Source organism: Castor canadensis, chromosome 3 (genome assembly GCF_047511655.1).
Source record: "Castor canadensis chromosome 3, mCasCan1.hap1v2, whole genome shotgun sequence".
Classification (NCBI taxonomy): domain Eukaryota; kingdom Metazoa; phylum Chordata; class Mammalia; order Rodentia; family Castoridae; genus Castor; species Castor canadensis.
The window spans coordinates 136,781,307-136,795,594 of record NC_133388.1 but is presented as its reverse complement, the minus strand read 5'-3'; the positions used below and the strand labels follow the sequence as shown (position 1 = coordinate 136,795,594).

The window sequence follows — 14,288 nt, the reverse complement described above, 5'->3', positions numbered from 1 at the left end:
CAAATATTATCTAGCATAGTCTGCTTCTGTGACTTCAATACATTTCAAAAACTCATTGAAAATTACACTCATGCCATATGTTACAGGTTTTCTGTTTATTGTATAGCTTGATATTCTTTAATTATGCTGCAATGTTTCAAAGTCCTTCTGTTATTTAAAGAAAACTACAACAAAGTTTCTTGAAAAGCTGTGCAGTTGAGCTGAAGTAGAAGATTTTTGTTTTACTTTGTATTTTACATTATTATATGCTTTTATACCTTTAATATATTTTTCCGTACTAATCATACTAGAAATCTTTTAGAAGTAGTATGTACGAGCAGTTCCTTTGTTTAAATGAGTCAGTAAAATTAGATTCAAAGTGAAAATGAATTATTTCAGTAAGGTATCTTTTCTAGATGAATTTAATTTCATTTTGCAATTCTGTATTTTTCATGTAATCATTACCCATTGAATGGTGTCATTTGTGAAACCACCAGAGCAAAATGACATACTAAGATTTTTTCCTCACATCAATCATGCAAGAAAACACTTAATTGGTATTCTAGCTAAACCATCTTAGTTTATTTTCCAAAATCAAGAAGTGTTTTATAAAGGGACTTTTCATCAATGTGAATTTTAGATGGTGGTGCATTTCCAGAAAGATGAGAATATCTACTTAAATTGAAAACTGTCTTTTAAAATATAATTCATACTTAATAGTTCAAATTATATGTCTCCTTTTATGAAGTTGTATAAGTTTAATTCGATTATAGTAGTCTTCTTCTGTAGTTACAGTCTTCTTTTCAGCATTTTTTTTTAACAGTATGACCTCAGTGTAGGTTACATTGTGTTGGAGCAAAGGGTAGGGTGGGAGGGGTAGCTGGGTCCCCCTCCAGTTGCCCTTTGCCTTTTTCTTATTTCTCATCTTCCTTGTACTTTATGTTTTATAGTCCATATATTTATCATCAAAGAGGTTGTTTGTAGCTTTTTTTTTTAAAAGAATAAGGTATCCATTTTTTAAAAGACCAATGTAAATGCAACTTTATAGATTGCTGATATAAGAATATGGAGAACAAAATCCTTCATATACATATATACCCCAGCATAGAAATGTGCTGTTCTCCATTTAAATTTTTCTTTGAAACACAACTTAAAATGTCACTTTTGAGCCCAGATTTTAATCTAGGTCATTACACAAATGTCAGTATAAAGGAATGAGAAATTATTTAGACTACACATCACTCTTATCCCTCCTGAATTTCGCCTCAATCACTTTCTAAAGATGCTGGAAAAATTAGGTATGTATTTGAACTTTCCTAAAGGCTTGGTCTTTCTAAACTGGCCTATTCTTTGAATGGGTAGCTAAATTCATGAAGTTTGAAGTATTATAGCAGGTATTTTTAGACCTCATCTGCTAATCAGACCCCCAGGAGTGTGCAGACTGCATATCACATAGCTGTTCATCTCTAAAAACAAGTTATAGATCACCTCATTTAGCTGGAATTTTGAACTCTGTAGAGAAAAATACTACTTTTGAAGAATTCCTGATGTATATAAAAACATACTTTGATGAGTAACAGTTATACAGGTAAGAAACAAGCAGGCCTTGAGTAAAACAGTCCATTGTTATTGCATTAACTATTCAGGACTGGTCCCACTCTAATCACTGCAGTATATCCACTGCATGGTGTCATTTGTGAAACCTTCAGAATAAAATATGACATAGTAAGTTTTTCTCCTCACATAAATACTATAAAGAAGCACTTAGGAACACTCATCTTTAACCTTGGTGCACCAGTGCCCACATAGTAAGGCAATGTAAGATACTCCAAAGAAAAAGTCATATGCAATCACAGTAAGAGCTAGTCCTACCACAGAAACTTTGATGCTCATCTGAAATTATCCACTGTGGTATGGTACAGGAAAAAAATGGCTGTCACCATGTGTCCTCTCTATGTACATCTATTTGTAGCCTTTCTGTTTATATCTGAAGAGATTTCAATTGAACTTGGAAATTGTATTTGGAATTATTTTCAGATCAAATTTTGCAGATTAATTATTTTTATCTAAAGGTGTATTACGTTTCCTTTTGCTAGAAAATTTTGGAACTGATGTAGTTTTTATTTAATCACATAAGATTAATTGTAGAACCCAGTAGGGGGTGGTGGCAGCTATGTATCTAATCTCAGGTCATGCTGAAATGATTCCAGCATTGCCCTCCTTCCAACATTCAGCTGTATCTAAAGAGTTTTTTTTTTTATATACAAATGAACATGGCTAACATTTCATGTGTTTTCTCTCACCCAAGGCATCTCTTAAGAAAGGGAACAGTATATGGAATATGGTATGTAAACAATTTCTACAGACTCAAAAAAAAGCCTTAACCCCAATACCTACACCTAATGCTGTAATATTGTGGGGCATGCTTCATTGAGGAGATACATGGATAAACAAGGAAGGAAACTGACATTTGTTGACTGATTCATTGTAATATAGCAGATAGTAAAGTAGACATTACTAAATATATTATTTCAGAATGGTCTAGTTTTTTTTTCTTTGTTTTTTGCACCACTGGGGTTTGAACTCTTCTTTTTGAACTTCTACCACTTGAGCCACTCCACCAGCCCTTCTTTTTTTGTGTGATGGGTTTTTTTCTAGATAAGGTCTCATGAACTATTTGCCTGGCTGACTTCAAACCTCGATCCTCCTAATCTCTGCCTTCTAGTAGTTAAGATTATAGTCGTGAGCCACCAGTGCCTGGCAGGGTCTTGTACATTTTTGCATACAAATCTTTATTTTACATTAAAGCATGCTAATTGTACAATGTTTGAAGACTGATCTCTGTAGTAGAACTAGTGTGTGTGAGGAGGTAATCCATGATCTTTGGGATATTGGTTTGTTTTAATCAGATTTCATTAATAAGTTTATTTCTGCCCTTTCATACAACTAGGCTGAATTATTTCAGAATTTTGACTATGGAGTTGGAAGGGACTTGATCTTATTCTAAGATAAAATTTTATATGTAAAACCACATTGAACACTGTACAAGTAAAGCAGAATATTAATAATATGTTATATTTATTTTTCTATATGAGATTATTAGTTGATTTTTAAACCCTGACATATTTTAGGTTTGGAAAGTTCTGCCATCTTAACATAGTCACATCAAAAAGCAAATTTAACTGTCAGAGAAAATGGATCTTAGAAAAAATTTTGTGACTTCTTGTTTATAGTATTGTTCTTTTCTTAGCTATAAGAAAAGTCCAGAGTCAAATCTATTGATTGGAACATTTGAGAAAACCAGAAATATTTCTGGAAAAATATCTAAAGTTCAGAGTATCAATTATTCTTATTTCAGGAAAAGTAGGTAATAGGTAGCACATTATAAACAGCTTTCAGTGACTTCAGCTTCCATGTGAAGAATTAGCTGGATATGAAGTGAATCTGGCTATAGAACTTTATCTCATTAAACATTGGAATTGATTCAGCCAAAGAACAGGAAATTAACATTTATTATTAACTCTGGGCAAATACTAAGTAGCATGCCCTGGGCACAGAAGGAGTTAGGGATGAGGTGGGGACTGACAGGTAAATAAAACCAATGTAAAGAAGATAATAAATCACTGCTACAAATTAGCCCCGTGTCTAGGCAGGAACGGTTTTTAAACATTACACAACTATTTGATTTAAAAAAAGAATAATCTGTAGCATGCTGCATAGCATAATGTATGTAGGATGCGTGTCCTAGTTAAGTGTGACCTGATAAATGTTAGCCTGAGATGTGTTTAGTGATGTCAAGAATCACAGGAATGGACAGTTAACTGGGGGAATTAGAGAAAAATTCATAGCAGAGGGGATATTTGAGTTAAGTTTTCAAGAGTGCATAGAAATTTAAGGTGAGTAAAAAGAAAAGCAATTGCAGGCAGAGAGGCAAAGTACTGAAGACATAAAAAGGTATGGTGTCTTACAAATGCTTAAAGTAGGAGAGGCTGATGGAGAGATTGAAATGGCACATGTGCTTTATTGGGAGTTTGAATTATTTTAGCCATAGGCAGAGAGACCTTAAAAGAGTAGAGACATGGTTGATTTTCAGAAAGATAATCCTTCTGTAAGCAATGTAAAAGATGAATTAGTTAAAAAAAAAAAAAGACCAGTAGCAGCAAGACTAATTTAGAGAGGTTTTTATACAAATCTAAGAAAGGAAGAACAAAAATTGAACTATGACAGAGCCAGTACCTTATAGGAGTGGGCTAGAGAACAGTTGTCTAAGATACAATTAGGAAGTTTAAAGGACCTCTGTGCTGGCTTCTGAAAGGATGCTTTCACCTGGTCTGGTGGAAACGAGTTACATGTGTTGAAATGTCAGTAGGGACTATTGGAGGAGTAAATTGAGATAATATGAATGTGAGGGGATTGTAGGCAAGTTTCATTGTTACTATGAATGAGACAAATGAACTTAGAGGAGGAGTTCCTTCTGAAACCTGGGGAAATTATGTTGCCTGTGGGGAATTCAAGTGTAGTTTTCTGATAGGCAGGTGAAATGGATCTGGGATCAGCAAGAGAGACTAGAACACATAGATCTGAGTTATCAGAATTGGAGCCATAGAAGGTGGAGCTGGCCAGGGAGAATGGTTAAAGGTCTAATAGAAATTCCCAATGAATACTAACATCTAAGAGTCATTTATGCACTACTTTAGCCAGTATGTATTGAGTGCCTACCACCAGCCATGTACGCTACATACAGTTAAGGTTTCTGCCCCATAATGAATGCGAGGGTGTGTGGATAGGGTAAGGAACTGGTGGGAAGGCATGAAATCACATCTAACAATCATATCTAATAGTTGCTTGGAAATTGTGAGAGTTATAAACAATTATTTTATAGTATCTCCAGTTGTGCTAAGAACAACTATAAATTTTAAATGCTATAATCAATATACTATTTAGGTATAATTTACTCCAATAAAACTCACCCAGTTGATGCATTTTTAAAATGTATTCAGCCGTGTAACTACCACCACAATCAAGTGCATTACTGCAAAAAATGTGCTTCTTTGCAGTATGGTTTCCTCACCCCTCCTGCCTCCACACAACCGTATCTTTTCTGGCACTAAAAGTTAGTTCTGCCTCTTCAAGAATTTCATATAAGTGGAATCATACCATGTGTACAGTTTTGTGTCTGACCTCTTTTACTTTGTATAGTATTTTTGACATTCACATTTTGCACATTAGTAGTTTATTCCCTTTTATTGTTGTACCAGTCTGTTCTGTGGATCTATACCAGAAATTATTTCTCACTTTACTTCTTGGTAGACATTCGAGTTACTTTCAGTTTGGGGCTATTACGAATAATGTGGTTTATAAACATTCATCTAGAAGATTTTATGCAGACATATGCTTCCAATTCTCTTGGAAAAATACTTTGGAGTGGAATTGCTGGGTCACATGGTAAGTATTCATACAATTTTATTAAAAACTCTCAGATTCTTTTTTAATGTGTGGTATCACCACATTCTTCCCAGAAATGTATGAGGGTTCCATACAGTACTATGGGTAGTGTCATTCAGTTGAGGGTATGACAGCATGGCATCAATATTTTCGTTCGAATGTCACTTATGAGTAGTCATTGTAGCTCATTTGTATATCTTTGTAAAATGTCCATATCTTTTGCCAAATCTAGCTTTTTTTCTTACTGATTTATAAGTTCTTCCTCTTCTTTTTTTTTTTCCCAGTGGCGCTGGGGATTGACCTCAGGGCCTCACACTTAATAGGCAAGCACTCTGCCCCTTGAGCCATACCTCAGGCTCTGTTTGCTTTAGTTATTTTTCAGATAGGGTCTTACTTTTGCTTGGAGCCAGGCTCAAACTGTCATCCACCTAACTGTGCTTCCCATGTAACTTGGATTACAGGCATGCACTCCCAGTTTATTTGTTGTGATGGGAGTCTTGCTAACTTTTTTGCTAACCTGGGCTGGCCTCAAATTGCAGATTCATTTAACTTTATAGAAATATAATTTTTTTGGCAGTACTGGGATTTGAACTCAGGGCCTTGTACTTGCTAGGCATGCACTCTATCACTTGAACCATACCCTAAAATACTTTTTAAACCAGTTTTGGAAAGTTTTTGGCCACTGTATTTTTTTTTTCAAAACTCTTTTTTTTGCCCCCTTCTCTTTTTAGAATTCTAGTTACACGTATATTGAGCCTATTGATACTGTCCCACAAGTCTCTGAGCTGTTTATTTTCTTTAATCTTCCGGGTTATATAGTTTCTATTGCTCTCTCTTCAATGACTAATCATTAATTATCTTAATTATTCTTCCCTCTATCTTCCCCAGTTTTCTCTTGATTCCATATAATACATTTTTTAATTTCAGTTGCTGTATTTTTCTTCTTTAACATTTCCATTTGGATTTTCTTTTTTTTTTTTTTTTCAGTTCTGGGGTTTGAACTCACGGCCTACACCTTGAGCCACTCCACCAGCCCCTTTTTTTATGATGGGTTTTTTCAAAATAGGGTCTGGTGAACTATTTGGCCCAGGCTTGCTTTGGGCCAAAATCCTGATCTCTGCCTCCTGAGTAGCTAGGATTACAAGCATGAGCCACCAGTGCCCAGCTTTCATTTGCATTTTTTTAATAGTTCTTTTTCTCTGTTAAGATTCATATCTATATAGTTATTGAGATTATGTTTTCCTTTAATTCCTTGAACATCTTTGTAATAGCTGCTTTGAAGTTTTTGTCAACTAAATCCAACATCTGGGCCCTATAGGAATCAGTTTCTATTGACTTCCCACTTTGTTTCACTCTTACTTGTTTTCTACATGTCTTTAACTTTTGTTTGAAAAATGGACATGATGTAGCAATTCTGAATCATCTTTTCTTTTTCTTTTGTGGATTAATGTCTTTTGTTTTGTCTAGTAATCAGCAAAGTTGCCTGAACTAAAACTAGAAACTGTCTTCCCCTTGTGATACCATTTGGCTGATAACTTCCACTCACTTCTTAAACCCTACATCTGTGGCATTTTCTCTTGTGGTCTCCTCTTTGCCTGCATAATATAACCTTAAGTCAATAATTTGAGCTGAATTTAAGCTCAGATTTTGCGACCCACTCTTTTTGGCTCTTCTAACTTCCAATATTTACCCCTAAATTTCAAACTCATCTACTGGCCTCAAGTCACTGATACCTCAAGCTAGTAAAGCTGTATTTATCTTTCTAGCTTTGAGCTATGTGCAGATTAGAGACTGGACACTACAGTTTCAGCCAGTTTTCACATCTTGGTTTCTAGGGACTTCCCTTGTACACATGAAGTTCAGCAGTCAGCTGGATTTGGGGTAGAGTTTATGTTCAGATGAAGTGTTGCATCACTGTTGTAGCTCTTTTGCTTCTAAGATTTCTTCCTTAAATGTGTGGCTTCTCTGCTAGCCTTAAACTCCTCTGCCTCCTCTGGCTGGTAAGACTGCAGTTTTACACCAGTAGGATTATGGGAAGTAATGGATGTCCCAACCTGCCACACCCCAATAAAGCTATAAAATCACAATTCTTCCTCCATAGAGTTTTGGCCTTTTTTTCTTTTTAATTCACAAATACTAATTGTCCAAAGGTGTTTCATTGTGATATTTCCATACATGCATGTAGTATACTTTCATCAAATTCACTCCCACTATTACTTCTTCTTATGCTTCTCCCCCTTTTCCAAACAATTTTTGACAGGTTTCATTATTCTATTTTCATACTAGCATAGGAAGTGCTTAGATCATATCCAACCTCCTTCACACTCTCACTCTTTACCCTTGTACTGGTTCCCACACCTAGTCAGTCCCTCCACTTTATACTCATGTCATTTAAAATAATAAGGTCTAGATTCCACAGATGAGAGAGAACATGTAATATTTGTCTTTCTCAGTCTGCTTATTTCATTTGACATGATGATTTCCAGTTCCATTCATGTTCCTGGAAATGACACAATTTCATTTTTCTTTATGGCTGAATAATATATACTCCATTTTATGTATGTGTGTTTATCACATTTTCTTCATCCATCAGTTGATGGATACCTAGGCTAATTCCATAATTGGGCTATTGTGAGTAGTAGTACAATAAACATGGGTATACAGGTATCTGTATTGTATGCTGACTTACATTCCTTTCCATATGTGCCCAGCAGTGTTACAGATCATATGTAGTTCTGTTTTTACTTTTTTGAGTAACTTCCATGCTGATTTCCATAGTGGTTGCACTAACTTACATTTCCACCCACAGTGTATAAGGGTTCTTTTTCCCAAACATGCTCGCCAATATTTGTTGTTGTGTTTATTTGCATTTGCTTTATGGATAAAGATGTTGAACATTTCTTCATGATCTTATTGGCCTTTTTCGCTTTTTTTTTGGCAATACTGGGATTTGACTCAGGGCTTCATGCTTGCTAGGCAGGTGCTCTACTACTTGAGCCACACCCTAGCCTTTTTTTTTTTTCCACTTCTTTTGAGAATTGTCTGTTCAGTTCTTCTGCCCATTTATTAATTGGATTATTTGTTCTTTTAGTGTTTAATTTGGGGAGCTCTTTATATACTGGGTATTAATCCTTTAGCCAATGACTAGCTGGCAAAGATTTTTCTCCCATTATATAGGTTATCTCTTGATCCTTGTAATTTGCTCTTTTGCTGAGTAGAAGTTTTTTAATTTGATACAATTCTTGTTCTTAATTCCTGAGCAATTGGAATCCTATTCAGAAAGGCATTACCTATGCCTGTATCTTCTTTTCCTCTAGTAGTTTGAAAGTTTAAGGCGTTACATTGAGATTCTTGATCCATTTTCAATTCATTTTTGTGCAGGGTGAGAGATAGGAATATAGTTTCAGTCTTCTATCTATGGTATCTAGTTTTCCCAACACCATTTGTTAGACTATTTTTTTCTCCAGTGTATGTTTTGGCACCTTTATCAAAAAGCAGATAGCCGTGTGGGCTTATTTCTGGGTCTTCTACTTATTCCATTGGTCTATATGTTTGTTTTTATGCCATCGTTGTGTTGTTTTTGTTACTATGACTATAACACAGTTTGAAGTAGGTATTATGATACCTTCACCATTGCTTTTTTTTACTCAGGATTGCTTCAGCTATTTGGGGTCTTTTGTGCTTTCATATGAATTTTATGATTGATTTTTCTATTTCTTTGAAAAATAGCATTGAAATTTTTATGAGGACTACATTGAATCTGTAGGTTGCTTTTGGTGGTATAACCATTTCACAATATTAATTCTGTCAATCCATGAACATGGGAGATCTTTCCATCTTCTAATGTCTTCTTCAATTTCTTTCTTCAGTGTTCTGTAGTTCTTATTGTAGAAGTCTTTTACCTCATTTGTTAGGTTTATTCCTAAATTAATTTTTATTCCAAATTAATTTTTAAGGCTACTGTGAATGGCATTTTTTTCCTGGTTTCTTTACTATCCTGTTTATTATTAGTATATAGAAAAGCAAATGATTCTGTATGTTGATTTTTGTATACTCCCTTAAGTGTTTATCAGATCTAAGAATTTTTTGGTGGAATCATTAGAGTCTTTTAAGAATAGAATCGTATTATCTGCAAATAAGGATAATTTGACTTCTTCTTCTTCTACTTGTATCCCTTTTATTTATTTCTCCTGCTTTATTTTTCTGGCTAAGAATTCAAGCACTACATTGAATAAGTTTGGATTGGACACCCTTGTCTCATTCCTGACTTTAGATAAAATGGTTTCAATTTTTCCCTATTTAGTACAATATTGGATATTGACTATATGTATGATTATATATGACGTTTATTATGTTGAGGTGTGTTCCTTTTATTCCTGGTTTGTTCAGAGCTTTTATCATGAAGGGATGTTGAATTTTTTTCAGAGGCTTTCTGCATCTGTTGAGATAATGATGTGGTTTTTGTCCCTTTTCTGTTTATGTGCTATATTACATTTATTAATTTGCATGTGTTGAACCATCCTGATATCCGTGGAAGGAAGTGAACTTGATCATGATGTCTGATCTTTTTAGTGTATTGTGGAATTTAGTTTGCAAGTATTTGATTGATAATTTTTATGGTATGTTTATCAAGGAAATTGGCCTGTAATTTTTTTTTCTTATGTCTTTATCAGGTTTTGGTATCAGGGTAACACTGGCTTCATAGAATGAATTTAATAGTTTTCCTTCATTTTGTATTTTATGGAATAGTTTGAGAAGCATTGGTGTTAATTCTTCTTTAAAAATCTGTATAATTCAGCAGTGACTCTATCCAGTACTGGGTTTTTCTTTTTGGGGGAGACTTTTTCTTATTGCTTTAATTTCATTACTTGTTATAGATCTGTTAGGTGGCTTATATCCTTCTACTTCAATTTTGATAGGTTATATGCTTTAGAAATTTATCCATTTCATCTAGGCTTTTCAGTTTATTAGTGTATAAGTTTTTGAAGTATTTCCTAATGATCCCCTGAATTTCATTAGTGTTTGCTGTGATATTCCCTTTCTCATCTCTAATTTTGTTAACTTGGGTCTTCCTCCTCTTTCTTTTCATTAGTTTGAGGGTTTTTTTTAATCTTGTTTATCTTTTCACAGAAGCAACTTGTTTCATCAATTTTCTTTTAGGCTCCATTTTGTTCATTTCTGCTTAGATCTTTTTTTTTAATTTATTTATTCATATGTGCATACATTGTTTGGGCCATTTCTTCCCCCTACCCTCTATCCCCTCTCTTTCCCCCCCATCCCCCTTCACATCCAGGCAGAATCTGTTCTTCCCTTATCTCTAATTTTGTTGAAGAGAGAGTATAAACAATAATAAGAAAGACAAAGCATTTTTGCTAGTTGAGATAAGGATAGCTATACAGAGAGATTCCTAGCATTGCTTCCATGTTCAAATGTGTTACATTCTAAGTTGATTCATCTTTAACTGTCCTTTTTTCTAGTTCCTGATCCCCTTCTTATATTGACTTCTGTCGCTATAAAGTTTGTGTATTAGTTCCTTTACAGAGGGGGACTTCAAATACTATTATGTTTTGTGTTTCTTACCTATCCCCATACCTCCTGTGTGTGCTCTCCCCTTAACATGTGCCCCAAGTCCAACCACATTACTGTATTTTCTCTAGATCTAAAGTCTGCATATAAGGGAGAACATACGATTTTTGGTCTTCTGAGCCCAGCTAACCTTGCTTAGGTTCCATCCATTTACTTGCGAATGATAAGATTTCATTCTTCTTCATGGCTGAGTAGAATTCCATTGTGTATAGATACAACATTTTCTTTTTTTTTTTTTCATTTTTCTTTTATTATTCATATGTGCATACAAGGCTTGGTTCATTTCTCCCTCCTGCCTCCCACCCCCTCCCTTATCACCCACTCCACCCCCTCCCTCCCCCCCCCAATACCCAGCAGAAACTATTTTGCCCTTATTTCTAATTTTGTTGTAGAGAGAGTATAAGCAATAATAGGAAGGAACAAGGGTTTTTGCTGGTTGAGATAAGGATAGCTATACAGGGAGTTGACTCGCATTGATTTCCTGTGCGTGGGTGTTACCTTCTAGGTTAGTTCTTTTTGATCTAACCTTTTCTCTAGTACCTGTTCCCCTTTTCCTATTGGCCTCAGGATACAACATTTTCTTGATCCATTTGTCTGTAGTGGGTCATCTTGGCTATTTCCATAACTTGGCTATTGTGAATAGTGCTGCAATAAACATGGGTGTGCAAGTGCCTCTGGAGTAACCTGTGTCTCATTCATTCTTTTTTCTTTATTATTTCTTTCAGACTGTTGCTTTGGGGTTTGGCTTGTTCTTGCTTTTCTAAGAGCTTGAGGTGCAGAAGTTAGGTTATTTGGGATCTGTTATTTAATGAAGGCACTCACAGCTCTAAACTTCTCTCTTAGCACTGCCTTGGCTGTGTCCTGCACATTCTAGTAAGTTGTGTTTTCATTTTAATTTGATTCTAGTAATTATTTGAATTCCCCCCCTTAGTCCATCACCTACTGATCATTTAGGGGTGAATCATTCAGTCTGCACATGTTTTGATATTTTTCTATAGTTTCTCTTGTTGTTCTTTATTCCATTGGGGTGTGATAAAACACAGGAAATTATTTAGATTTTTTTTTCTATTAAGGCTTGCTTTATACCCTAAGGTATAATCTATTTTGTAGAAAGTTCCATGGGCTGCTGAGAAGAATGTGTATTCTGTGGCTGTTAGAATATTCTATAGATGTCTATTAAGTCTATTTGATTGATAATGTTGTTTAATTCTCAAGTTTTCATATTGATTTTTTTGTCTGGCTGTCCTGTCTTTTGAAGAGAGTGTGGTATTGAAGTCAGCAACTATTATTGGGTTGGGGGGTCTGTGTTTTTATGTCTAGTAACATTGCTTTATGAAATTGGGTGCACTGATACTCTGTGTCTATATGTTTACTGTTGTTATCTTCTCCTTCCAGATTGTTCCCTTTATCAATATGAAATGACCTTTCTCTCTTTTTTTTTTTCATTTTTCTTTTAATATTCATATGTGCATACAAGGCTTGGTTCATTTCTACCCCCTGCCACCACCCCCTCCCTTACCACCCACTCCACCCCTTCCCGCTCCCCCCCCTCAATACCCAGCAGAAACTATTTTGTCCTTATCTCTAATTTTGTTGTAGAGAGAGTATAAGCAATAATAGGAAGGAACAAGGGGTTTTGCTGGTTGAGATAAGGATAGCTATACAGGGCATTGACTCACATTGATTTCCTGTGCGTGGGTGTTACCTTCTAGGTTAATTCTTTTTGATCTAACCTTTTCTCTAGTTCCTGGTCCCCTTTTCCTATTGGCCTCAGTTGCTTTAAGGTATCTGCTTTAGTTTCTCTGCATTAAGGGCAGCAAATGCTAGCTAGTTTTTTAGGTGTCTTACTATCCTCACCCCTCCCTTGTGTGCTCTCGCTTTTATCATGTGCTCATAGTCCAATCCCCTTGTTGTGTTTGCCCTTGATCTAATGTCCACATATGAGGGAGAACATACGATTTTTGGTCTTTTGAGCCAGGCTAACCTCACTCAGAATGATGTTCTCCAATTCCATCCATTTACCAGCGAATGATAACATTTCGTTCTTCTTCATGGCTGCATAAAATTCCATTGTGTATAGATACCACATTTTCTTAATCCATTCGTCAGTGCTGGGGCATCTTGGCTGTTTCCATAACTTGGCTATTGTGAATAGTGCCGCAATAAACATGGATGTGCAGGTGCCTCTGGAATAACAGTCTTTTGGGTATATCCCCAAGAGTGGTATTGCTGGATCAAATGGTAGATCGATGTCCAGCTTTTTAAGTAGCCTCCAAATTTTTTTCCAGAGTGGTTGTACTAGTCTACATTCCCACCAACAGTGTAAGAGGGTTCCTTTTTCCCCACATCCTCGCCAACACCTGTTGTTGGTGGTGTTGCTGATGATGGCTATTCTAACAGGGGTGAGGTGGAATCTTAGTGTGGTTTTAATTTGCATTTCCTTTATTGCTAGAGATGGTGAGCATTTTTTCATGTGTTTTCTGGCCATTTGAATTTCTTCTTTTGAGAAAGTTCTGTTTAGTTCACATGCCCATTTCTTTATTGGTTCATTAGTTTTGGGAGAATTTAGTTTTTTAAGTTCCCTGTATATTCTGGTTATCAGTCCTTTGTCTGATGTATAATTGGCAAATATTTTCTCCCACTCTGTGGGTGTTCTCTTCAGTTTAGAGACCATTTCTTTTGATGAACAGAAGCTTTTTAGTTTTATGAGGTCCCATTTATCTATGCTATCTCTTAGTTGCTGTGCTGCTGGGGTTTCATTGAGAAAGTTCTTACCTATACCTACTAACTCCAGAGTATTTCCTACTCTTTCTTGTATCAACTTAAGAGTTTGGGGTCTGATATTAAGATCCTTGATCCATTTTGAGTTAATCTTGGTATAGGGTGATATACATGGATCTAGTTTCAGTTTTTTGCAGACTGCTAACCACTTTTCCCAGCAGTTTTTGTTGAAGAGGCTGCTATTTCTCCTTCGTATATTTTTAGCTCCTTTGTCAAAGATAAGTTGCTCATAGTTGTGTGGCTTCATATCTGGATCCTCTATTCTGTTCCACTGGTCTTCATGTCTGTTTTTGTGCCAGTACCATGCTGTTTTTATTGTTATTGCTTTGTAATATAGTTTGAAGTCAGGTATTGTGATACCTCCTGCATTGTTCTTTTGACTGAGTATTGCCTTGGCTATTCGTGGCCTCTTGTGTTTCCATATAAATTTCACAGTAGATTTTTCAATCTCTTTAATGAATGTCATTGGAATTTTGATGGGAATTGCATTAAACATG

General features: G+C 35.4%; 1 protein-coding gene across 16 annotated transcripts in view; it reads left to right on the top strand.

Moving 5' to 3' along the window:
- Stau2 (staufen double-stranded RNA binding protein 2) overlaps positions 1–14,288 on the top strand; it is a 316,438-nt gene that overhangs the window by 171,738 nt on the left and 130,412 nt on the right. Inside the window, exon 11 of one of the 16 annotated variants that reach the window (XR_012446346.1) lies at positions 2,288–2,323. The exons of 14 other annotated variants lie outside the window; for them this stretch is intronic. Coding sequence is in view for 1 of the 2 variants with exons in the window: in XM_074068716.1 (XP_073924817.1) it covers positions 2,288–2,413 (126 nt within the window). In the remaining variant the exon portion in view is untranslated. Of the gene's footprint in view, positions 1–2,287; positions 6,324–14,288 lie in introns of those variants that run through there. One more of the 16 variants, XM_074068716.1, reaches the window with a different exon arrangement.